The sequence below is a fragment of the Psammomys obesus genome, unplaced genomic scaffold, assembly GCF_907164565.1.
Source record: "Psammomys obesus unplaced genomic scaffold, mPsaObe1.curated_primary_1811, whole genome shotgun sequence".
Classification (NCBI taxonomy): Eukaryota; Metazoa; Chordata; class Mammalia; order Rodentia; family Muridae; genus Psammomys; species Psammomys obesus.
In genome coordinates, this window is record NW_026593947.1 from 2,355,846 (window position 1) to 2,381,386 (window position 25,541).

General features: G+C 52.6%; 1 protein-coding gene across 1 annotated transcript in view; it reads left to right on the forward strand.

Moving 5' to 3' along the window:
• The window catches only part of Tarbp1 (TAR (HIV-1) RNA binding protein 1), a 46,040-nt gene that overhangs the window by 10,526 nt on the left and 9,973 nt on the right, over positions 1–25,541 (forward strand). The window contains exons 5-23 of the mRNA XM_055617564.1: positions 1,902–2,050; positions 3,171–3,223; positions 4,765–4,862; positions 5,452–5,587; positions 6,504–6,600; positions 7,839–7,928; positions 8,248–8,380; positions 10,041–10,137; positions 10,993–11,165; positions 12,787–12,884; positions 13,963–14,124; positions 16,263–16,477; positions 17,250–17,511; positions 17,596–17,784; positions 18,971–19,161; positions 19,316–19,387; positions 21,731–21,851; positions 23,556–23,666; positions 25,073–25,222. Of these exons, the coding sequence (XP_055473539.1) occupies positions 1,902–2,050; positions 3,171–3,223; positions 4,765–4,862; positions 5,452–5,587; positions 6,504–6,600; positions 7,839–7,928; positions 8,248–8,380; positions 10,041–10,137; positions 10,993–11,165; positions 12,787–12,884; positions 13,963–14,124; positions 16,263–16,477; positions 17,250–17,511; positions 17,596–17,784; positions 18,971–19,161; positions 19,316–19,387; positions 21,731–21,851; positions 23,556–23,666; positions 25,073–25,222 (2,597 nt within the window). The remainder of the gene's footprint in view (positions 1–1,901; positions 2,051–3,170; positions 3,224–4,764; positions 4,863–5,451; positions 5,588–6,503; positions 6,601–7,838; positions 7,929–8,247; positions 8,381–10,040; positions 10,138–10,992; positions 11,166–12,786; positions 12,885–13,962; positions 14,125–16,262; positions 16,478–17,249; positions 17,512–17,595; positions 17,785–18,970; positions 19,162–19,315; positions 19,388–21,730; positions 21,852–23,555; positions 23,667–25,072; positions 25,223–25,541) is intronic.

Below are 25,541 nucleotides of genomic sequence, written 5' to 3' on the forward strand. Positions count from 1 at the left end.
CTCCTGCCTCGGTCAAAGCTAAAGCACACAGTGGGAGCCTTGGCTCCGGAGTCATGTGCAGCGTAGCGTCTGCTGCCACGGATGCCCAGCATCCTTCCATTTCATCTGTAAATCGCAGTGTGTGTCCTTAGCTGCCCTTAGCGGAGCAGGCTGTGGAGAGGGCCCGGGAGGTGAGGGCGTCCTGTGCAGGCACGAGGACCAGTGCTCGGATCCCAGCACCAACGTAAATGCCTTGCGGTTCTGGTGACCCCCTAAGATCCCAGCATTCCTGAGGCGGGCACGGGGCCCCAGGGCCAGCTGGCCAGGTAGCCTCGCCAAATCGGTGGGCTCTGGGCTCACCAAGAAATGGTGCCTCCAGTCTAAGAGGGAGGGTCAAGGAAGACGCCCAATGCCAGCCTCCGGCCTCTACACACGAGGCGTCTGTGCACGTGGATGCGAGTCCTGCCACACAGACACGGATGAGAAATGGCCAACGCTTTGTGGTGCTGCTGTGTTCTTAACAATAGCCTTTGATATGAGTGCATGCTTCAAACTGCTTTCCAGCCTTCGTGTCTTACTAGACCTTTAAGTATACGAACACACGCCTGTCTTGTTCGTTAGACTGGCTGGGGCAGTTCAGTTGTGCTCTATCTTGGTGTTCTTAGGAAGAGGACACTCAGGGTGTGACTTCAAATGAGTTTTGAGCCCTCAGTCACCCTGAGTTGGAAGAATGAGGAGAAACAGCAAACCTGGAGCTTCCCAAAGTGGCTTTGTGAGATTAAGCTTAGGCCAGCAAAGCAGTGAAAGCTCAGGCTGGAGGCTTTCTCCGTCCATAGCCCAGAAGGTGCTGTCTCATGGGCTTTAGCTTGAGGACCAGGCCCGGTGGGGCACGGCACCCGCCCTGAGTGATTGTCTCCCTGACAGTTTGACCCTGAGGAACTGGATTTATTCTGCTGCAGGCTGTGGCTGTCCTACACAGGCCGTTAGCATCTCTCATCCCACCTGGGGCTAGCGTTTAATGGAATCCTGCTGTTCTCTTGAACACTTGCTGTTAAAAAGATGCCCTCATTAATGCTTTGCCCACAGCTCTTAGCAAAACATTTTTTTTTTTTTTTGGAAAAGTTACCATTTCCAGACCGTTGAAAAGCACAGTTGGGGTAAATTACAAACAATAGGCCAATTTAGTTAATACTGTGAGATAAAAAGTACTGTGAGATAAAAACATGACTTTTCTAATTAAATGGAGGCTATTTAAGAATCAGAAATAATGTGTAGAGGCACACACTTGTTCCATCCTTTAGAAAGATTTGTTTTTATTTATGTGAATGTGTGTGTAAGTGTGCAGGCGCCCTCAGAGGCCAGGGAGTGACAGGCGGGTGTGAGCCGCCCGATGTGGGAGAATCAAACCCCAGTGCTCGGGGAGTGTCGAGTGCTCTTAGCTACCGAGCCATCCCTTGTGTGGGTTCAGTCGGTGTCCTGTGGGCTGGTGTGGGCTGGGGTGGTAAAACAGTGTTTTTCCACTTTTTTTTTTTTTTTCATTTTTGCCTTTTTTTTCCTCCAAGTCCTATGAAGAGAGCAGAGAAGGGACCAAAAGGAGTTCATGTGAAGGGGGCTAGGCCTGGCGGGGAGTAGCCTTAGGGAGCTGAGCAGCCCTGAGCGGGGCGGAGCGGGTCTGCAGAGGCGGGAGGCTGGGGTGGCCGCGTCAGCCTGAGTCAGCGGGGTGAGGGGAGCACGAGCAGCACCCAGACCTCAAGTCCTGTCTGTGCAGGCAGCTTACTGCCTCGGGAGTCCGCCACAGCCCCGCGGTGCCCAGGATGCTGGCCGCTGGAGAGACTGGGCTCAGCAGGCTTACAGCCTGAGGCTGTCACGCATGCGCATTTGCTGGTCACCCAGTCTCCGAGCATCTGTGCTTGTTCCGGCAGGCTGCTGGCTCCTCCATCCCTCCTGGCACGTGTGCATTTACAAAAGAATGTTTGAAAGCGAGAATAAAACCCTGACCAAAGAAGGTGTGACCCACTTCTTGGAGCTGTACGAGGTGAAGCCACTCCCGTGGTCCCCAGAGCTGTCCGAGGTAACGGCCTCCCAGCCCCTTCCGTCCGCACCTCCAGAACACGGGTAGAGGCACATCTCTGTCACGTGTGTCTTTCCTCCCGTGGGCAGGCTGTCAGGCTCGGCAGATGCCTGGCTGGGACTTGGAGAAAAGGGAGAGAGAAGGGTCAGTGCCGTGATGGAGTGCGGCAGGCAGCTTCAGAGAGCCTGTGAGTCTGGCAGGAGAGAGTGCCAGGCTTCGGCCAGTGAAGAAGAGGTGCAAAGGGAGGAACCTGCTCCTCTGAGTTAGGACTCGGAAGAGCAGGCAGGCCGCAGGGCCGAGCCTCGGGGGCAGCGGCAGCAGATTCTGCTTCCAAGTCAGAGCCTCACGCAGTCTGGTCTGCTGGGGCCTGAACTTGGGTTCCTTGTGCCTGCACCTCCTGAGTGCTGGGATCACACGCTCTCCACCTCACCCAGTTTGTGCGGTGCTAGAGACTGTCCCAGAGGTTCCAGCGTGCCAGGTGGGTGCTCTGGCAGCTGAGCCACGTCCCAGTCTCTTCCTGTCACCTCAGGTGTTGCTCTCTCATTGGGGAGATCTGACTGATGGGCTGTGAGTGAGGGTTCGTCAGAAGCACAGGTGTGGTAGAATGACTGTGTTGAAAAGGAAGTTATTAGATTGGCGTACAGCAGTTGCTGTCTGCCGGCCCGGGAGGCAGAGACCCAGAAGCTGCTCAGGCAGGAGACTGGATGGTGCCTGGAGGGCCACAGAGCACTTCAGTTGATGCTGGGGAACCAAAGAAGCTGGGTTCTGATGGACAGAGTGGGAGCAGCAGCAGTGGCAGCCACAGGGTAGACGACCTCGCAAGCAAGAGGTGAAGACAAGCAGGCATTTACCTTCTCAGCACAGGCTGTCGGTCTCCTGGGGAATCTTTCTCTCCTGCTACTATTTGTGTTTCCTACCTAGCTTCTTCCTCAAGTTTCTTTGTCCCTGACACCCCCGCCCCAGGGCCCTGGAGGCTGTTGGTGGGGGCAGCGTTCTGTCTGTGTCCATAGCACTAGCTGCTCTGCTCCTCAGCTCTCCTGAATCCGCCTGTAGAGCAAAGGCAGGCCCACTCCTGGCTGCAGTTGGAAACTTACGTCAGTTCCCGCCATTTTCCTTTTAGTTTGTTACTGGCCCGCTGATGGATGCCCTCTCAGAGAGCTGTCTGTACAGCAGGTAAGCCCACGCTGCCCTGCCATGGCTGAGGGGCACCAGGCCGGGCCTGTGCATGCTGGCTGGCCAGAGGCATGCCGTGGAAGACGGCCCAAGTGGCCGCTCTCTTCCCCAGTGGCGGTGCTGTGCGCCTAGTCACTGAGGATGTCAAGAGACAAGCCTCGCTCACCTTCCTACTGTAGACTTAACTGCCTGAGCTTCATAGCTTTCAGAAAAGTTCAGAGACAGTAGAAAGAATTGTCATTTACTGTTCATTTATAGTCAGCTGATATTAATGTCCAATGGAATTTGCTTAGTTGTCACCTCTTGTGTGTGTTTGTCTGTGAATCCACTTATCCTCCTGCATGTTTCTTCTCTCCCTCCTTTGTCCTTTCTTCCCTCCCCCTCCCTCTTCTTTGTTCCTTCCCCCTCCTTCCCTCTCTGTCCCTCCCTCTGCTCTGTCCTTCATCCCTTCTCCTCCCCTCCTTCCTCTGTCCCTTCCTCCCCCTCCCTCCTCCCTGTCCCTCCCTCCTCTCTGTCTCTCCTTCCACTCTGTCCTCCTCCCTTGAGCTCACACCAGTGTGTCTGGTATCAGTCCTGCTCCACACTAACAGTCTCCTTTTCGTATCTGACAGTGGCCACCATGGCTCATAAGAGGTCTGCTTATTCACCACTTTCACCCTTGGAAAAGGTTAGCGTCAGAAGTTTGCTAGTTTTGTACCTTAGTCGCATTTGGAGATTTTTCTGCCCCTGAAATTGCCCTTTCCAGTCCCCCAGCTTTTAGAGTAATACTGTAGCCTGATAGCAGCTCAGTGCATTCAGAGCTGTGTGCAAACCTACTTAGGGTGCCCCTGAAAACGAAACCACCCCACTCCCCAGTGATCCCTTTAAAATGCTGGCCTCCAGGCCAACTCTCAGGAAGATACCAGCCCCTGTGTGTCTGATGGACACGTATTGGAAAGATAAAATGGCTCGCTGTGGCTGTGATGGGTTTGAGTCAGTCAGGCATGGGCTGGCGTACCACGGCTGGGAGACAGTGTGAAGCCAGCACGTGGCCTCTGGTCTTTGGGAGAACTGGTGCAGGCCTCTAGCATGGCATGCCTCCTGCTACCCTGTTGTGTTCACTTAGCAGACAACACGCAGGGCCAAAACCCCCATGGCTGACCATGGCTGAGTATGTGTTCATAATTAAGTGAGTCCCCGCTAATATTTGCCTTTGCTGTGAATGCTCTTTCACGTTAGACCCGGAGACGGGGTTACAGGTTGGAACGACAAACTGCAGCTTTTGGCGACCGTCCCCAGCTATGTCAGTGACGCTAGGTGATGCGCACAGGGAGGAAGGGCGGGTCCTCACGGCTGCCACGCCCCTTCGGCTGATGGCCGGGAACTGCTTGTGTGCGAGCCTCTGGAGGTTTCTGTGCTTGAAAGCTCTGAATGTGAGGCACAGTAAACACAGGTCCGGGGGGAGAAGACACGCAGTTACTTTGCTGCCACCTTGCGTTTAGACGTCCATGCGTGTATTTGTCAGTGGGTTTTACATTCTGTTTTTCTCCATTTGTCCTCAGGTCCCCAGGGCAGCTGTTGGGAAGCGGCCCTCCTCTGGGATTAAAGCTGCAGAAGTTTCTAGCCACTTACGTTTCTCTTCTTCCGGAAGAGACAAAGAGTATGTCCTTAGAGATTTTTAATTTACGTTTTAACTGGTAGCATGTTTTGGTGCATGTGCCGTCACGTGACTCGGATCACGGCCATGCAGGTGTCTGGACAGTACTGGCCTCATGGTCTGTATGCTGAGCATTGGCAAACAGGCTAAACAAAGAACCGGGTTCTAGGTGCTGGACAGTCCCCAGCCCACACCCAGGTCCTAGACTCGGCTTCCCCAGGTTGGGGCTAGCTTTTCATTGAGTTTGGACATGGAGCCCTGAGCCTCTTGGTGCTACTGTGAATGTCCTTGTGTGTGGATTTGCATGCGCCTGGGTTGAGTCCTAGAAGGGGGCACAGCTAGAAGGGGGCTCTCGGGGTCACACCCGCTCTGTACCCCCGCCCAGCTTACTGCACCCTCTCACAGCCTCGCCAGCCCCGGTTTCTCTAGCTCCTCCCAGCTCTTGTCGCCATTCTCCGCTTTTGGTGATTCTTGTGGGACTGAGGTGCTGTCTCATTGAGGTTTTGTCTACATCTTCTTCCTGACTAAGGAAGCTAAGGGTTTTTCCACTGCTCGCTGCAGCCACAGCTTTTTTCCAAACCGTTTCTTCCAGGCTGCTTCCTGTTGAAGTTCATTCAGAGGATGGCAGACAGACACTGGTGTGCTGTGCCCATTTTGTTCCTCTCCAGGGCGCTGGCAAGCTTGCCCAGATGTAAGGCCCTGGGCGGAGAAGGGCTCCTTGCCCTCAGGTAACTCACTATATGTCCATGTGTTTGCTGTGACTCAGTTCATGTGGGTGTAAGAAAAATGCACTTTTTTTTTCTATAATTAAATTAAATGTGTTTGGCTGATGAATTACTCATTTTAATATATTCCATAACATACGGACTTGAGTTTTGACCACCTAAGGCTGCTTTTTTGTTGTTGTTTTTTAAGTTGTGTTGATAAGTATTAAAAATTAAGGACAATTATCAAATCATGCTATCAATTAGAAAATATTTAACTATATATGAAATCTTACTTTAAAAATATTTGCATTTTGAAGCCAGGTGTGGTTGTGCACAACTTTAATCCCAGCACTCAGGAAGACAGAGACAGGTGGAGCTCTGTGAGTTCAAGGCCAGCCTGGTGTACAAAGTGAGTCCAGGACAGCCAGGGCTACATAGGGAAACCCTGTCTTGGGAAAAAAAATTTTTTTTTTTTCATTTAAGTCTTTGTTTATTTGCTTGTTTGTTTTGTTTCTTTGAGGCAGTTTCTCATGTGTAGCCCAGGCTGGCTTTTGATTCACAGCAGTCCTCTAGTCTCGCTTTCCCACGTCTGAGATGATAGGCATGAGGTACCGTGCCCAGTTCATCCTTCTTATGAAAGAGACTGGGCTCATATTAAAACTGAGCTTGTCTGGGGGTGGTGGCTCACGCTTGTAGCTCCTGAACTTGAGAAAGTGATAGAGGAGAGCATGGGCCCGAGGCTGCCTGGGCTCGGAGTTACAGTAAATCTGAGTGTGTCTCAAATTAAAAAGAAAACCAGACGGTGTCTGTGTAAGACCACGCTGGAGAAGCGGCTCTGCAGCTCTGGTGACGCCTCTCCTGGTGGTCATCCTGTACGACAGAAGTTGTGGCTGTGTGGCCAGTGACTGGAGTACTTAGGCTGCTTGTTTTGCCCCAGGGACGTTCTGCAGTGCACCATAAGCACACACCAGGTCCTGCTGAGAGGTGCAGCGCAGTGCTATCTTCTTCAGGCCGCCATGCGTCTGGGGGACGTGGTGAGTGTGCCGGTCAGTCCTGCGTCCCGGGTGACGAAGGGGCGCGGTGTGCAGGCCGTGTCGGCAGCTTGGTGGGGCTGGGCCGTGCTGGGCTGTGGCAGGCTGTTTGCCACTCAGGGTGGTGAGCGCTTGTGAGGCCCGGGCTGCGGCAGAGTCAGCTCCCAGGAAAAGCTGCTCACACGCATCCTCACAGCCTGGCCGAGGGACCACCATGCTGGTGACTCACCAGGGGTGGACGGAGTCCCGAGAAGATGCTGCCCAGGGCAAAGCCGGGAGTCTGAGGCGTCGTAGGTCACGTGACCCCTGCTGACCGGTGGGGTTCTTTTTTGTCGTCTAAAGCAGCCCCCATCAGACAGCATAAATAAACACCCGTGCCGTGTTCCAGCAGGGCTCCACCTTCCCCAGGGCTGTGCGTGCCGGCCGGGCCTGCTGCAGAGTCCTAGCTCAGGATCCGGCTGGGGGCTGAGGAGCCGCTGCGGCTTTCCTGAGCTGGGCTCCTTCTGTTGCTTTCGGAGAGTCATGTCTTATTAGTAATTTCTTTTCGTTGCTAGAGTGTGCTCTAAGGTTTATTCTCATCTTTCCTCAAAAGTGGTAGCCGCTGTTAAAGGAGATATGTATCGTAGAGATGTCACCTTCTGTAGGGGCACAAGGGTTGCCTGAGCTTGACATGAAGCGGGGCTTGATTCAGGCTGCTCGAGGCTGCAGAGTGAGAGCCTGCCTCAAACACCTGCACCACAGAGAAAGTCGCAAAAAGTCCCCATGTGTGCAGACAGCAAAGTCAGTCCTTTTATTTTTAATAGGAGATTGCCACATCTGTCTGTGTGGCATGCAAGTGTGTATGCTTATGAGTGGGGGGCTGAGGGTGTATGCATCTCAGTATGTTTGTATGTGCACTCGGCATGCATGTATGCATGTGTGTGTGTGTGTGTGTGCACGCGCATGCATGCAGATGTCTTCTGCTGCTCTTCACGTACTGAGGCAGGCTCTTTTGTGGAGCCCAGGCCTTGTGCCTTCCAGCAGTCTGCCTGACCAGGCAAGCTGGGCAGTTTTTACTCGGGTTCTGGGAACGCTGGTCCTCACGCTGGAGCACGGCCAGGGTGCTGAGCTGTCCTCCCAGCTCCTCTTCTTTTCTGTATGATGGTGTAACTCCTGGTCTTGACTGATGACGTCATGCTTTAGTCACTTGCTGTTCCACTGGCTGTGACCCCAGGAGTTTAAACTGAGCTTTTTCTGTCTAGGAGAAAGTGTCTCTCTCTGAGGTCTCCACTTTTCTCACGTCCCTGAGGGAAGAGGAATCCTTGGCACGTGGGACGGTGTTGTGGACAGAGGTGAGCCGCCAGTCAGCTGTTGGAGAGCTCTAAAAGCCCCTTTCCCTAAGGAGCTCACTGCCATTCTGAAAACAGTTGCTTCTCTGGAAGTTTGACGGTCGCTTACACTGGGTTCCATCCTCTCCAGCTCACGCAGGAGGCTCACATTAAACATTTCATTCTTTGGTGCCACCCAGCCCTTGCTGAATGGCTGCCCCGTTAGTGTGTCAAGCTGCTGTGTCATGATTTCTGTTCGGTGCACGTGGAAGGCGGAAGATTGGCTCGGGGAAATTAGAACCGCTTTAAGAATGCAATCACCCTCCATGGTTTTCCTGTCTAGCTCTGTGACTGGCTCCATGTCAACGAGAGACACTTCAGGCCCCCGAGGGGCAGCGCTGAGGGGTCCGAGGCCTCGCTGAATGCCTACGTGAAGGCCCTCGTTAAGGAGTTCGTGAAGCCTCCCGGCTGGGAAAGTGAGTCTGAACCCGCTGTAGGGGGTGAGGCCTGACGTAGCTCTCAGATCTCGGTGTGAGTAGAAGAGGTTGTGCTGTGAACTTGAGCTGTGTGGGCAGACTCCCGGCTCTCTGGGTTCTGAGGTCGCTGTTCTGAGGGTGCTCGTTGCCAGAGCGGGGGTGGACCCACAGGGCGTGTGTGGGTCCCTAGGATGGAGGCTGCTGCGTGCAAACACCGCACAGGGTTTCATGTGTGGCTGCTGAGTCCAGAGACCACACATGGCTTGCCGTTATGCTCTAGAAGCACGGTGTGCACTGTGAGGTGACGACGTGTTTGTCCTTTGAGGTGGGGTGCCTGGCGCCTGCTGGCCAGCCGGGCTGCCTTATCCCGGGGACCGTGCTCTGCTGAAATTGCGGGAGGACCCCCACTCCTGCCAGCTTTCACTGGGCACTGGGAATCTGAACTCCAACCCCATCCTCACCCTTTCGGAACCCAGCCTTCCCCCTGAGCCATCTCTCTGCCTGAAAGCCAGTTTCTGAGAGCACGCTTTTGGGAGGGTGGCCTTGCTGGGGCTTATTTTTATTACCTCTCTTGCATTTTCCTTTCTCCTTTTGCTTTTTGTGTGGCTTGGGGTTTAAAGCTGTGCCTTGGACTCGCCCAGCAGGTACCCTGCCGCTCAGCCCTGCTCCTGGCAGACACCAGTTCTGCAAAGATTGTAGGAGAAAATGTGTCAGCCTGCAGGAGGGAAGAGTTCAGAGAGGCTCATTAATTAGGATTTTACATTTCTAATGTGTCCTCTTCAATAAGCTCATTTGCAATCGTTTGGAGAAATTGTGCCTTTGAATTTAGCACATCTGAAATTTCCACTCAGATCTGCTCATTTCATCTAATTTCTCTAATCTGCTCCAGGAGTGGGTCTTGACTGATCAGGTAATTGTCCTTCTAGAGCCCACATCTGTCCACCAATGATCTTAGTGTCTCCTCTCTGTTATTGCTTGGGAGCTTCCTGGGTTAGGCCTGCGGCAAAAGTACAACCTCCATTGCTGCTAGCACACGGTGGCTTCCATGGCTGCCCTGGTGTCCCACCCCTCCTGTCCAGGGCCACCTGTCACTTCATTTTCTGCATTCTCTCGCATGTGTGTACCCTGCTGTTGACCAGTGTGTCCGGCCAGGGCCCTCCATGTGGGAGGCTGCTGTCTGTCCCCTCAGATCAGTGTCCCCAGACCAGGACACTGGCCCAGTGTGTGTTTCAGCTGTAGCCACATCTCTCCAGTGTGGCCCTCACTGGAATTGCAGTTCTGGTATCGTGGCTGAACACTTTCTGGGCCCGAGAGCCCGGGTGCCTGCCAGGATTGCTGCCCATGGAAGGTCAAGGATTTGATTTTACCATTTTCATGTGTGATGCTCTGATGAGGTAGCGTGTGTCAGGAAAATCGTCGTGTGGGTCAGGAGTCATTGTCGCTGTTCTGGTTTCAGTGTATCAATTTTGAAGGAGTTAAAATTAAGAATTGTGTGTGTGCCAGAAGGTCAGAAGAACACTTGAGAGTCAGCTCTCTCTGCGCCATGTAGGTCTGGGGACCAAGTAAGGCCATCAGGCTTGACTGCAAGCACCTGTTCCCAATGAACCATTTCCAGGCCCCGAGAGCGTGCCTTAAGCCGTAACTTTGGTTATCTCTGCAGAAGAGAGCGGCTTCGTGCCAGACTGGCTGGATGCGAGGCTGACGGCCCTAATGGTCCTGCTGGCTGTGGACGTGGAAGGGATGAAGACCCAGTTCAGGTCAGTGTTTCGTCAGCGCTGGTGGGGTGGGTAGGGAGGCTGAGGAGGTTTATTAGGAGCATCTAGATGTCTCGGTGATTGGTGGGGCCACTAACAGGCCGGCACTGGGACCCGGGCACTGCTAAAGGAATGCTTGATTTATCAGCTGGCTAATAGGAGTAAGGCCACTTGGTGCTCGCAGGCTGGCAAATGAGAGGCCAGGTTGACAACTTAGTGTTAAACGGGAGAACGTCTGCTGCTTACTGGCTTGCGCTGGGAAGATCCCAGCGCAATGGTGTGTGTGACGTAGGTGAAGATGGCAGTTAGGACGAGATGGCCTGTGAGCCCAGGGCTGGGTCGTTCCCTCTGCGGCAGCAGAGGTGCCTGGCTCAGGCGGGACTTTGGTGTGTGTGTAGCTCCCTTGACACATTAGATCTCTTCTAGACAAAGTTTTAGTGCCAGAGTCATCCTTCACAACAGTGTTATAACTTTCAGGTGTCTTTTTTACACCCGTTGACGGTACGCGTCTTTCACTGATTTACACTTTCTTAGCTATTCATTTACAGTTTTTACATGTTCGTGGATTTTAGTTGTTTTTCCTCTGCTTCCTTCTCTTCTCTCCACTTTCTTGTTTTGCTTTGCTGCAAAACCATTGGTCAGGACCTCAGCAGTTTAAATACAGCATGTGTTCAGGTTGTGTCCCAAAGTGTGAGGGTTGAAGACACTGGAAGGCCCAGACCTAGGGAATGGTCCTTACAGGTCCTTGTGCGCCGTGCATGAAGGAACTGTGTATCCCTGGAGCCCGCTTGCTGCATGAGTGCAGGATGGGGAATTGTGCTTTTGAGATGGCTGACGGGGTGTTCCTTTACCATCTAGTGAAAAGCAGAGGACGCAGAACGTGCTGAGGATCTTCCTAGACCCCCTGCTGGACACCCTGGGGAGGCTGGGCACCAGTGCCCACATGCCCGTGTCCAGGGCTGACAGCTGTCTCCAGCTGCTGGTGAGGTTGCTGCATTCCTGTGTGCCAAGAGGTCCCGGTGCCCAGGATGGTGAGGATGAGCGGGCTCTGGGCCCGTGCTGGGTGCTGCTCAGAAAGAGTGGGTGCCCCTGGTTTCCTCCCCATGCACATCCTGTCCTGGAGTGCTATGGGCACCCAGCTGGTCCTCTGGGAGGATTGTTTACTGTCACTAGAATGTGTTTTTACTGACTTTGACATGTGGGAGGCATGTGCGTGTGTGTGTGTAGCTGTGTGACTATCAAGTCCAGAGGTTCAGGTGGGATGCTTTCTGAGCGAGTCTCCACACAGAACCCAGCGCTGCTGGCGAGCCTGGCTGCCTGGCCCCGGGCTCCACTGTGTCCATCCCGGCTCCACCTTCCCCTATGCAGGCTCACAGACACACAGTGCCATTCCCAGGTTTTATGTGGGATCAGAACTCAGGTCCTCCTGCCTGTACAGCATGCAGTTTGCCATTGGGCTGTCATTACCCCGTATTATATTTGTGTACACAGATGTGTGCAGGTTTGAGCGAGCCACGGCGCTTACAGGGAGGTCAGAGGACAACTCTCAGAAGTCAGTTTTCTCTTATCTTGTGGGCCCTGGGGATGGTCTTCTATCATCAGGCTTGGTGGCATGTACCTTTATGCACCGGGCCATTTCAACTGTGTGTGTGTGTGTGTGCTCTTTCACAGTGCATTGCTGTACTACGGTTTGGTTTTCTTGAAAGTGTCTGACGTAGCCCAGGCTACCATAGTCATGCCCTGTAGGCAAGAATGACCTTGAAATTGTGATGTGTCTGCCTCTGCCTCCTGAGCGCCTGGATTCCTGGCATGCCAAATTTGGTTTGATTCTGGGATGGAACCTGGAGCTCCATGCATGCTAGGCGAGCCCTCTGCCAGCCAAGCTGCAGCCCTGGCCCACATGGCTTTTTCCAATTTTCAACCTTTTCCTTGGGAACATCAAAAAGCTGTGCATGTTTAACACACTCAACTCCACAGTCTGGGGAGAAGTCTAGTGAAGCTGGACATCCTGTACCTTCCTGACTTCCCTGCCCTGCTGCTGCTGTCTGTCATGATAGCCGCAGCCCAGGGCTACCTCTCCTGCTCTAAAGCTGCAGCACAGGGCACTCGGCCTTCCATGGCTGGCACTCGGCCACACACTGCTACATAGCGCCCTCTGGCCAGCACTTGGCCCACAGGATGCTCTGCTGTTCCGTGTCCTCCACAGGATCTTTGGGTCCGTTTGCTGTCAGGGCTCCGGGGTCATGTAGAAAATCACTGCTGAGCATGAAGTGGATGTTTTCCCATGTTTTCTTCTGATAGTTTCATGGTTTGGGGCCTTAGAACCTCCGTGCATGCTAAAACAAGCCCCAGTCCATGCTGCAGAACACCCAGCTCCCGATCAGGGGGCTCCCCTTTGCACCACTCTCTTGCACAGTGGCTGGCGATTAGTGGGCCGTGAACATGGTGCCGTGGTGTCTGCTGTGAGAAGTCTGTGTCTAAACCCGTGCGGGCATCGTTCAGCGTGTGCCAGCACCACAGTGCCCGGAGTCCTCGGGCTGGGCCTAGGGTGCGGAGTCCTGGACTCCGGTGACTCAGCTGTGCAGAGCTTCTGGTGTGATAGTGCCGAAGCCCCCACTTGTGCCAAGCTAACCAAACCCTTTCTCCCCGCAGATGAGGTGTCCGCCGCCCTGCAGGCCTCCGTCATGTCTGCTGCAGAGAGCGTGTCTGGGTTCCTGCTCAGGAGACTCAGCGTGGACAAGCTCCACAGTGTGAGTAGTCGGGCTCGGGAGCTGCCTCCCCACCTGTCCTGCTGCTTTTCCTTGTGCACACTCACCGGGCTACTGGAAAAGGGGCTTTCTGTGGTGCGCGGCCTCCGGAAGCCGCTCTGGGAGGCAGGGCTGTCGCACACTTCTGAACAGCCCAGGGCAGCATGGCAAAGTGCCCAGAGCAGCACTGAGGGAGGAGGGTTTGCTTTGGCTCAGAGCGTCACTCTTCCATCCGCTGTGGCAGCGGCTGCACGCTCACCCGAGGCCTGCCCCAGCAGTGACTCCCCGGAGGGACTACAGCTCCCATGGTCTCACCATCGCCCAGAATGGCCCTGGGGTCCCGTGTGTAAACGCACAGCCTCTCCAGGACGTTTCACATCAAACAGCCACACCTGCTTTCCATTCCGTCAGTGTTAGTAAGTGTGAGCCGAGCAAGGGATGGAGCCCTTCTGGGCCTCAGTTTCCCCAGGTGATGTCTGTCTTACCATGTTAGACAGTTTCACTGTCATGGATTTGAGGCCCTCGACACCCGACATGGGGGCAGGAAACGCTGTCAGCGTCCCGTCCTGAGGGTGGGAAACAGTCCTCCGAGGACGATGGATATTTCCTTCAGGGGTGTAGCTACTGCGAAGGTGCCCATCCTCCCCTGAGCAGCCTCTCACCCGTGTTTCTGAGGCAGCACAAGGTGTCGTAGGGAAACAGGAAGGCCACTGGGAGTCGCCAGAAGCCTGGAGGGGAAAATTGTGACTGCACAAAATGTGTTACAGAGGCGTGAAAACACAAGGGTCCCCTGCAGTGGATATTACTATTTGCTAAGGAAGAAAGAATTCCCTGAACAGTTTCTGCCTCCCCAGGCTTCCTAAGCAGTGTGGGTCAGCTGTGCTCTGGAAGTGTCACCAGGGAGAGTCCAGGCTGCCAAGGACACGCTTAGCCTGCGTGAGATCCTGGGCTCTGCGTGGTGGGTGGCTGGTTCCCTTCAGTGTCGTCTTAGTGCATTGAAACTCGAGGATTGCTTCCTGCCTGAATTCTGCTTGTGTGGTGGTCACAGGGCCGCTGTCCTCACGTGTCCTGACACTTGTAGGTGGCAGATCTGGACCGCTGCCAGCTGTACCTGGCGGTGTTGGCGGAGCTCACGGGCCTCCAGGTGAAGCTGGGCTGGAAAGCAGGAAACTCCATCAGCCGACTCATTTCCCCTTTGAGAAACTCGTGCATTCACCGTCTGCAGGAGGCCGAGGGCGGACAGGTAATCCTGGGCTGAGGGGGCCATGTCCAGGGAGGAGCACCGAGGAACACCTGTCTGATTGTTCCACAATGTTTTGCAGTGATAATAAGGATTTTCTGACATTTGATTCTTAAGATCCTGTCTGCAGGTGCCAGTACTGTGAGGGTACAGCTGCAGCATCACGGCATTAGCTGTGTGAGGGCTGCTAATCTCTCTCCTCCCCCTCCCTCTCTGCTCCCTCCTCTCCCCCTCTTCCCCCTCCCTCTTCTCATCTCTACCCCTCTCTCCTTCACACCCTCCCTCCATTTCTTCCTGCCTTCTGCTGAGACTTGAACACAGGACCTCAAATACTCTACATACCCTAAGCCAGGTCTTTTTTTTTTTTTCCACTTGTGACCACATTTAGTTGAAGAAATTTCTTCATGAACCTTGGTAATATAGGTCTATAAAATGGGAACACAAGTTTGCAGAAAACAAATCATAAAGCAATTTATTTTAACACAGTTCTTTGGTATGCATACAGTTTAGTCTTTTCAGAGAAGAAAGCAAATTGCGGACTAATGAGGTGTGTGCGCGTTTGTCTAACAGTACAACCCAGAGACAATAATCCTCGCTCCCATGCGGAGGGACCACTGTAGAAGTGCGCCGCAGTCTTTGTTTTCTCTAACTGAGCTATGTCTCTGTGAGAGCTGGAAACCATCACTGCAGTGTTTGTAAGATGTGGCAGTCTCGGTCTGGGTCCAGGCGTGTCTGGCGCGCTCACTGGCTCTGCGTGGTGTGCCAGTAAAGGGAGAGTGTGAGGTCAGAACCGAGGCCATCGTGAAGTCCATCAGGATGGATGAACACAGCCACAAGCACCGAGACTATCATGTTTGATGGCTCAGTCAATGTTGGGTCACCGTGTGTCCAGAGACCTCCGCCTGTCCCGCTGCAGTTACAAGCACTTGGGGCCACAGCCTACAGTGCAGGGCACTTCTGTGCTAGGCGTGTGCTCACCACTCCGCAACCCAGCCCATCACACTCAAGCTTGAGATAGAATCTTCCTAGAGTACTCAGGCTGACAGTGAACTCACTTGGGCAGCCCTAGGACTCATGGTCCCCTGCTGCAGCCTCCTGAGCAGCCGCATTTACCATGTGCCTTTGCATCCGGTTCCTCAGTCTCACCATCACCCCAGCGCAGATTCGGGCGGCATCTGTTGTCTTCTGCCCACACTGGCCCAGTGCAGAACCCTCTCCGCAGCCTTCAAGTTCAGCCACCATGTTTGGCTTCCTTTCTTGGCCTCCACGATATTGTCCCTTCCTCCCTGTCCCCAAGGCGCCCCGTGTTACAGCTTCTCTGCAACAAGTGTGCGCCCCTTACTTACCTGACGGAGGTGACCTAAAGGAAGTCACCTCTTGCTTAGGGTTTGGGGAGACAGTGTCATGGTGGGGCGCAGCCCCTGATTGTCAGTGGGGTTGAGACTGGAGCTCTTGACATCTCAGCAAAGCAGGAAAGGGAAGAGCTCATGCCAGGACCCCCTTCAAGGCCTATCCCCAGAGCCCACCCCTGCTCGCTGGGACTTCACAGCTACCCACAGTGCCACCAGCTGGGGACCACGTGTTCATGTGAGCCTGGCTTGATTTCTCACTCAGACCTTCGCACCTCCTACCCGGGGCTCCTGTCTGGCCTGGCCCTTCCAGGAGAGTGAGTGGCAGGTCGCTCTGCTGGATCAAGGTCTCTCCTTCCTTCTTTTCCATAGTGGGCCCGTGCCACACAGTGCTGATTATTTCCTTCTTGGTACTTTGTGGAGTGATTTGTGCAGATGTGTCTGTGCTGGATTTTAGCACCTGCAGGCGTTTCTTAAATGTAGCAGAGAAAGGCAGAGTAGCGAAAAGCCTAGCTTTAAAGGCTGCTCCCTGGCTTTGAGCCCTGACAGGCCAGGACATCGTTATCCACAAGCACCTGGCATGCCATACAAGAAGCTCCAGGCAGCCCTCGTCGGGGAGGTTGGACTTTCCTCTCACACCTGAGGCCAGCTTCCACAGAGAGCCCCGCATGCAAACTTCTTTTCTTCCCCAGACGATGGGCTGCAGCAAGAAGGGAGGCAGGACATGAGGCGTGGTAGTCCCCTCGGACTGAGGCCTGCTCCCCTTATGTCAGGGTGTTCTGTCCTCTGCAGGAGCCAACTCTGGGTCATCAGGTGCAGAGAGTGGCCAGCATGGCCACCCTGGCAGCTCTGTGTGAGGCTGAGGACCAGCTTCTGGTGCTGCAGACTTGTCCTCCCGACGCCGAGCCTGTGGACAGCTTCCTGTCAGCTCTTCCACTCAGTCAGATGCTGCAGAAGCCCCGTTCAGAGGAGCCGAGCGGTGGAGTATGCCCGCTGGAGAACGGCAGGTGAATACTGGACAGTGGAGTGTGCTCGCTGGAGAACGGCAGGTGGGGGAGGAATGTTAAGGGTCCAGTCCAGTCTTTGTTGCAGTCCTGGTGGCTGGTGGTCCCTGGTGGAGCTCATGCTGTAGTGTATTTGGGGAGATGAGGTGGGGTTTTTTGTTTGTTTGTTTGTTTCAGACAGAGATTCTCTGTGTAGCCCTGGCTGTCCTGGACTGGCCTAGAACTCACAGAGAACCACCTGCCTCTGCCTCCCGAGTGCTGGGATCACAGGCGTGCTGCACTGCCTCCGGCTGAGGCTCCGTTTTTGATGAAAGGGCACCATTAGTTTCCTCCTCTGCCTTGTCAGAAACTCCCAACCCTTCTGACCTAACTTTCCGTGAGCCTTTCCAGGTTGTGGAAGTACCTGCAAACTGTGTGGCTGCTTCAGTGTTTAGTGGCTGCTGTATCCCTTGACTCGGTCAGTTCTGTGTTGCTGTAACAGTTCCTCTGAGGGCAGGTAGCTCATAAGGAAACCCTGAATGGTTCTGGAGACTGAGAAGCTTGTGGATGTGGATCCAGGAGAGGGCTTCATGGTGCACTCACCCACTGATGGAGAAGCTGGCGAAGCTCTAGCTCCCAGCCACACTCCCTCCTGCTCTGTCTGTGGATTTGCAGGGGCCTGACCACCTTTACACTTCTCATCTGTTGCCTCTGTAAGGAATGGTACTACATGCCAGAGAAATGAGGACAGAGTTGGGAAACTGTGCCTTCATATCTTTTCTTTTACAAATTTCAGTGTGTTTGAAGAATCCTCATCTTCGCAAGGATGGGGAAAAATAGTCGCACAGTATCTCCACGACCAGTGGGTCTGCCTGTCCTTCCTGCTGAGAAAGCACCACCTCCTTACGCCAGCTGCAGGAGGTGGCTTGCTGGAGTGCTCTCTGCCTGCCGCTGAGAGGCCCGAGCAGACCCTACGGTCGGCGCTGGACGTTCTCACGGTCCTCCCTGCGGGCCGCATCGAGCCTGTGTTCCGCTGCATGGAGGTGCTGGTTCCCAAGGTGAGGTGGGGGAAATGGTGAGTCCTGTGAGGAAGAAACAACAGCATTTCCAAGACTGACCACTGCGTTTCACCCTCCTGCCAGCTCCTGACCTCCGAGGAGCCGCTCTGCGTAGAATCTTTTGATGTGGCTTGGAAAATCGTATCTTCCCTGAGCAACACTCAGCTGACATTCTGGCCTAATTTAAAAGCTTTTGTTCACTTTGTTTTTGATAATGAAATTCTTACCATTGCTGCAAAACTCAAGGGTCAGGCATACTTCAAAATAAAAGAGGTAACTTTTTTCTCTTTTCAGTTTGAAAGAGGTGCTTATAGCCAAGTACTGTGCTGCTGGCTTTGTTCTCAGAACAGGCCCTGCTCGGCATGAGGGAAGGAGGGGAGTGGGCGACCTGCCGGTGTGTTACTTTCAGCTGCTGTGACCAGAAAGGAGTGGTTGGCTTCAGCTCACGGTTTCAGGGGATACAGTCCACCGTGTGAGGGAAGGAATGTGGCTGCCCCCTCCGCAGTGGCGGAAGTGGTGGCTGCTGCCGTGGTCACGCATCAGGAAGCAGAGAGCAGAGCAGAGCAGGGCCAGTCTGTTCCCCGCAGAGGCTTTCAAAATATCACCCCAGATGGATAAAGGGGTCAGAACACATGAGCTGTGGGGACACTTAACATTCAGACCACGGCTTTTCCCATCATGTTCAAACAGTATTTAAGATCTTAACGCCCAGGAGGCAGAGGCCTCCTTAGTTCCAGGCCAGCCTGGTCTACAAAATGAGATCCTATCTCAAAACACCAAAGAAACAAAAAAACCTTGACTCATTTGGGAAGTTATGGTTTGGGAATTTGGGAGGCCTCACTCTTTTCCTTTGTGTGGGGAGGGACTGCCTAAAGAAGCACTGTGCAGCAGGCCCTGCAGGGTTTTCCATACTGAACCCAGGTAGGCTGACGTCAAAAGCTGTACGTATCCTGTGTTCAGTGTGCAGGGTTTGGGGCTAGGCTCTGAGTTCCTTTCTCGTCGCCATGACAAAAGCAACGAAGGAAGGAAGGAACAGTCCATCCCACTGGGGAGGGCACAGCTGCAGGCGGGCAGCAGCTGGTCAGTGCCACCCAGTCAGGAGGCAGAGGGCTGCAGCTGGTGCTCAGCTCACTTCCTCCTTTTTATTCAGCCCAGAACCCCAGCCTGCAGAATGCTGCACCGCATCTGCAGTGGATCTTCCTGTTCTTCATTTGAACCTCTCTGGGGTCGCCCCTGGACGCACGTACCAACATGGGTCTCCTCGTGGATTCAGTCTGTCAAGTCCACTGTAAAGACCAACCACCCAGGCTGGGAGGAGGCTTATTTCTTGAGGAACCGACACCTGGAAGTGACAGTTGCTAGCAAACCCCTTATGCTGCTAATCTGAATCGTTATTCTGCTCATTTTCTTCCTAGCCGACCAGGCCAGAGGTTAATCGGAGTGCTGTGTTTCATTTCAGATTATGTGCAAGCTAATTGAAATGTCCTCCATAAAAACAGGGGTCTTCAATGCTCTGGTGTGTCACTGCTGCCAGTCTTGGGTAGCAGCTGCCTCCGGGGGGTGCCAGGGCTGCTTCTCCAGTGCTAAGGATTATAGTGAACTTGTCCTGGAGGCCTGTGTGTTTGGAACAGTGTTTAGGCGCGATCAGAGGTAAAAATGCCACTATGTCACCTTGTCATGCCAGGGTGGGCTCATGTGTGCGCTGAGCATTCAACCAGGCTGTGGGATTCACTTTGGAGCTGTAACTTTTTTCTCTCTTCTGAACCTTTTTTTTTTTTTTTTTTTCTCTTCCTATATTCTTAAGACTTATTCAGGATGTCCAAAGCTTCATAGAAAACCTTGGACAAGACTGTGCGGCCAACGTCGTCATAGAGAAGTAAGTGCGCCCAGTTCTCGTGTCTTGATGCCAGTGAGATATTCCACGTGCTTTACCCCGTGTGGCAATCTTTAGTCATAACACTTTAAAAGATTTGTTCATTTTTATTTCACACATTTGGCTGTTTGGCCTGCACCAAATGTCTGTGAACCACACACATACCTGGTGCCGCAGAGCTTGGAAGGGAGCGTCGGATCCCAGGAAATGGAGTTGCAGAAGGCTGTGAGCCACCATGTGGATCCTGGGAATTGAACCTGGGTCCCCTGAAAGAGTAGCTAGTGCTCTTAACTGCTGAGCCATCTCTCTAGTTCTGTTACTCATAAATTTCATAAAAGTTAGGGTTAGATATATAGTTTTGTCGTCATCATCACCACTATCCTTTCTGTGGCTAAATGCCTGCAAACAACCTTAGAGAGGTTTGGGGAGATACAGTCCATTGTGGCTTCAAGGATTGGCTTATGGCTGTGGCATGTGGAGCTTGGTAGCAGAGAGAGGTGGAAAATGAAGCAGGGCTGTAAATCTTAAGCCTGCCCCAGGGGCCCACTTCCTCCAGCTAGGCCCCACCTCCCACCATCCAGAGTCCACGATGGCGCCACACCCTCAACACATGAACCTGAGAGGAAGTTTCCCAACCAACTGTAACACAGGCCTCAAAAATGTATTAAAGATAATAGTATTCTTTGCTCATAAATTTTAGTTATAACTTCACTATTTCCTTTTAGAAATGCGGTGCACAGGCTAGTCCAAGTAAAGCTGGGCCTTCGGTCACGCCGCTGCTCCTCCCTGAGGGAGGCGGGGGGGGGGGGGAAGGGGGCAGTCTTGTGCGCTTCATTCCTTAACCCTTCATTTGGTTATAAGATTTATCACAGAATTCACAGTTAACAAGTAAATACATTATACACAGATACAGTGAGTGAAAGGCCCTGAGGTGTTCTGTTTCGTTTTGAAACCCTTTCATTGAGTGATTAACATACACAAATCCCTACATAGTCATGTGTGTAGCTGGTGAGTGTGGGACAGGCCATGAGGGTGTGTTTCTAGAATGACTGTTCTTATCGAATTGAACTTAAATATATTTATAACTGTGTGTTGGAAAGGGTAGGGCTGTGCCATGGCATGCATATAGAGGTCAGAGGGCAACTCTGGGTTTTGTTGTTTGGTTGGTTGGTTTTTGGGTTTTCAGGACAGGGTTTCTCTGTGTAGCTTGGAGTATCCTGGACTTGCTTTGTTAGACCAGGCTGGCCTTGAACTCTCAGAGATCCGCCTGCCTCTGCCTCCCCAAGTGCTGGGATTACAAGCACCACGAGTGCCTCATGAGCCATCTTACCATCCCTAAATTGAAATTTTTGGACCTTATCAAATACTTCTTATTCAAGTCTTATTTTCTCATCTTCTTTCAAAAACCTGCATGTGTGTTTGAAAGATGGAAAGATTGTGAGATCCTTTATTGTGATTATAGAGTTAAGGCTGACAAGCGATTACTGTGAATATTTGTAACAAGTGTTAATTCCAGAGCCAGCTGTTCCTAAGTCATCTGGCACACTTCCTTAAATGGAAGCATTGTTATACTTATTACTTGTTTTCAAAGACTTTTACTTATGTGTGTCTGTGTGTATTTGTTTATGGGTATGTGCATGTCAGTACAGGCCCCTAAAAACGTCTAAACAGGGTGTTGGGCCCTGGAGTTGGGGTTCCAGGAGGTGGGATGCGGGAACTGAGCTCATGTGCTGTAGATGGTTAGGACATCCTCCAGCCTGCTCAATTGATTTTTAACCTCCTCTTTTATTCTTGATTTAATACTATTTATTGTTTTGTTTGTTTGCTTGCTGGCTGGCTTAACATGTTACTCAGTGTCACTTTCAAGGGAGTGTTGCCAAGTGCTTGTTAGCATGTTACAGTGGTGTTTATTAACATCTGAAGTTTGCCCGAGATGCGGGAATGCCAGTGTTTCACCTTGATGCGGATGGGTAGACATTCTGAGCACTCGGCTCCTCCTGTACGGTAGGAGGCAGAGGCGGGCAGGGGAGTGTGAGCCCATGTTCTTGTTCCTCTTTCTCTTACTAGGGTCTGGGGACAGGTGTGTGTGTGTGTGTGTGTGTGTGTGTGCGTGCGCAGATCCCTGAGGTGGGTAGATTTGTGCCCATTCGCCTATAGATACTTGTTTGTTGGGGTCTGCTGTCATGCCCCTCCCCCCCCTCCCCCGGTTGAGAAGGACAGTCATGAAGTCCTTAATCTCAAGCCCATTTCGGGGGAGGACTTGGTACTTGTGATTTGGTACAAACGGTTGATGTGTTTTTCTATTTCTAAAACATGTTAACATGGCTTATCACTTTATATTCTCAGCACTAAGAGAGAAGATTATTGTGTGAGGATCTGTGCTGTCAAGTTCCTGTGTCTGCTGGATGGCTCCGACAGAGCCCACAGGCTGTTTTTAGAAGATCTTGCCATCCAGCTCTTGGCTAAGGTAAGGGAAGTGCTGCTGCCCTCAGGCCGTGCCCTGGCACTGCCCTTCTCTGCCCTGAACACGTGCACACACAGTATTTTAGCACCTTTTGCCACAGAAAGCCTGGCGGGGAGGCTCTGCTGTTTTGATTAAGGCTCAGTACTCCTGTCTTCGAAGGTTTTCTGATCTGCTTCCGTGGCCATGTCGCCTTCGCCTGTGTCTCTGGTTGCAGTGCAGACATGTTGTGTTGACCGTGCTATGCGCTCACACTATTTATATGTGAAGTGGAATAACCGGCAGACGGCAGGAGGGCCGTGCCGAGAGGATGCAAATCTCGGCGACTGTGGTGTCTCTTACCTCTTTTATTGCCAGGAAAAAAGACCTGACAGAAGAACCTGAAGGACGGGAGGAAGGAGGGAGGAAGTTGTGTTGGTTCCTGGTTTGAAAAGCGCAGTCCACTGTGACCAGGAAGGCACGAATGAGGCAGCTATGAGTCCATGTCAGGGAGCAGAGAGAGGTGAAGCTGGCCTTCAGCCCAGTGCCTCCTCCAGTGAGTCAGGACCCAGCCCATCAAGTCACACAGCCGCATTTAGACGGGGTCTTCCCACCCCACCCTGATCTGAGCCCCTCACAGACATGCCCAGCATCCTCTGCTCAGTGACTCTGCATGGAGTCCAGCTGGAGTATTAGCCGACAGGTACCTGTCTTAAGACTGACTGACGCCAATACTGTCAGGCTCAGATTGGGTCCCGTAGGGTTGATGAAAATCTCTTGCATATCAGGTAAAAAGGACCAGCTGTGCTGAGCTTGCCAGAGCACCTGCCAAATCCCTTCTGCAGAATGGCTTTCGTAGAGCTGGAGGAAGCAGAAAGGATGGCAGAGTGTACTATGACGATGGAACCCGGGGCCTGGCGTGTAGAAGGCTGTTGCTCTGCCTCTGAGCTGTGTCCTGGTTTTCTGCTCTGCTGTTTAACCTGTGGATGCTTGGGTGATTAGGGAGTCCATTTAGTCACAGATCTTAAAACACAACTGTTCCCAGACTTTTGTCTCCTGAAGGGAGCAGGTCAGCTTTGGTGGATAACGCCCAGGAAGCACTTTTTGTGGAAATAAGTCTCTCGTCCTCGCTGTGGGAGTTGGGTGTGGGGCTGTCTCTGGGGAAGCGGTGTTTGTTGGCAGCCTCAAGGCTGGGTAGAACTGAGAGTGGAGAAGCAGAGCGTCGTGTAGAAAGGGCCCCCGAGAAGCCCAAGGGGAGGAGCCCACTGAGATGGAATGGCCCAAAGATGCTTGTCCACTTCTCATCTTAGAGGAGTCTGACAGCGCGTGCAACAACGTTCAGCGGCTCCCTGGCTCTAGCAGAGGCTGGAGATAAAAGTAACCCTGAGGGCTGAAGCTCTAGCTTGGTGGTAGGGAGAACGGAGGCCCCGGGCTCAAACCCTCAAGAAGGTGGGCTGCTTGGCTGGGACTGCCGGCAGCCAGAAAGAAAAGCTCCTTGCTGCAGAAGGGCTCCGTGCTACCATCTTGTGTCTAGAGGAGGCACTGAACTCTTCGGCCTCTTAGTAACCCGCACTGAAGTGCAGATTCAAAATCAAATAGGACAAAGGGGCAGAAGCAGAAGTGTGCACAGTGTTGCTCTGTAACACCGTCCAGATCTGAAGTTGTCACTGATACTGTTAGCAGTCACAGGTGTGGTAGGTGGCTGACCCCAATCTCCACTCGTCTCCCCAGGATGAGTCGGCATCCAAGTCCAGAACTCGCTACCATGAGAACTCCCTACAGCATCGGGTGAAGAACCGTGTGTGGCAGACGCTGCTCGTCCTGTTCCCCAGGTTTGATCAGGTGTGATAGTTCTCCTGTTCTGTGTCCTAGTCAGGGTTTCTATTGCTTCAAGAAACACCACGACTGAAAAGCAGGTTGGAGAGGAAAGGGTTTATTATCTTACACTTCCTTTGCTGTCCATCACCAAAGGAAGTCAGGACAGGAGCTCACGCAGGGCAGGAACCTGGAGGCAGGAGCTGATGCAGAGGCCATGGAGGGTGCCACTCACTGGCTTGTTTCCCTTGGTTTGTTCAGCTACTTTCTTATAGAGCCCAGGACCACCATCCCAGGGATGGCACCACCCACCATGAGCTGGGCCCTCCCCTATCGATCACAAATTGAGAAAACGCCTTACAGCTGGATCTCATGGAAGCATTTTCTCTACTTAGGCTCCTTCCTCTGATGACTCTAGCTTCTCAAGTTCGAAAATCTTTTTTATTAAAAAAAATTATGTGTGTATGAGACAGGCAGAGAGACAGAGGGAACAATCATTATTTTAAAATGTGTTTATGTGAATAATTGTTTCTCACTTGATGCTTACATACTTATCACTCAGGCAGAAGTGTGACTGTGAAGAGGAGTGGGTGAGGGAGAGTTTGGAGCTCAACTATGGAACATCTGGGAATGGGGGTTGGGGTGGCCGTGGAACTGTCTCTGAGCTGCTGGGTCCAGGTGTGAAATGAGGCTGCACATGAGTGCTCCCACGTAAGCACTCAGCTGAGCACTGGGGGGCACAGGCTCAGCGGGGAGCTAGAGGTCCCTTCCCAGGACCCACATAAAACCACGCTTGGTGGCGCACTATCCTCAGGATGTGGAGGTGGCAGGAGCTGGTCAGCCAGTCTGTCCAAACTAGAGAGACCATGCCTCAAAAAATAAGGTGGAGAGTGACTGAGGAAAGCACCTAACTGATACCGATACCCTCTGGCCTGCTTCCACATGCATGTGCCCACATCCAAGCACACAGCTGCACCCACAAGCCCACGCACACATGAACATTTACATACACACGCACTACCCACAGGAATGAAGTGTGAAACTGGGGAAATTATTAGACCTTTTTCTCTTTCCCTTTCCCCATAAAAGTCTAGACGATCAAAACCTTCATCATGGAATTGGTGGAAGCAGCAGAAATGCTCCAGAAAGCCTGTCTCACTATTCCATGTGTGTGCAAGTTTTCCTGCATGCATGTCTGTGCGCTGCGATTGTACCGTGTCCACGGAGGCCACTAGAGGGTGGTGGTGCCCTGGAGCTGGAGTGACAGGTGGCTGTGAGCTGCCCTGTGGGTGCTGGGAAGCACAGCCAGGTCTTCAGCAAGAGCAGCCGATGCTCTTACCTGCTGAGCCACCTCTCCAGCCTCAGTTGAGGAGGTTTTTATAAACTGAAAAGTAAAAGCGTGTTAACAGTTCACCTTATGTTTTCTTCCTCAGAACTTCTTGAATAGGATCATTGACAAGATTTTCCATGCTGGCTTCATCAACAATCAAGCATCCATAAAATATTTTATTGAGTGGATTATTATATTGATTCTTCATAAATTCCCCCAGTTTCTTCCAAAGTTCTGGGCATGTTTTTCTTACGTAAGTAAGGATTTTCTCCACACTGTTTTGAACTACAACGGGTTTGGCTGTGGAGGTGCACCTCACTGCAGTGCTTGCTTCTGCCTCTCGGTTACGTGATGCTGACATTGTCGTTTATAGTTGTGCGTCCTGAGTGTTGAGGCGATGGAGATTCCCCAAGTTTGTCTTGAGTATGATGTGATTTGTTCTAATTCTGACAAAATACAGATGGGAAAGGCTTTCATTATTAAGATGTAAGGGAGGACGGGCATGGTGTTGCACACCTGTAGCCCCAGCACCGGGGAGACTGAGGCAGGGGGATCAGAAATTCCAGAACAGC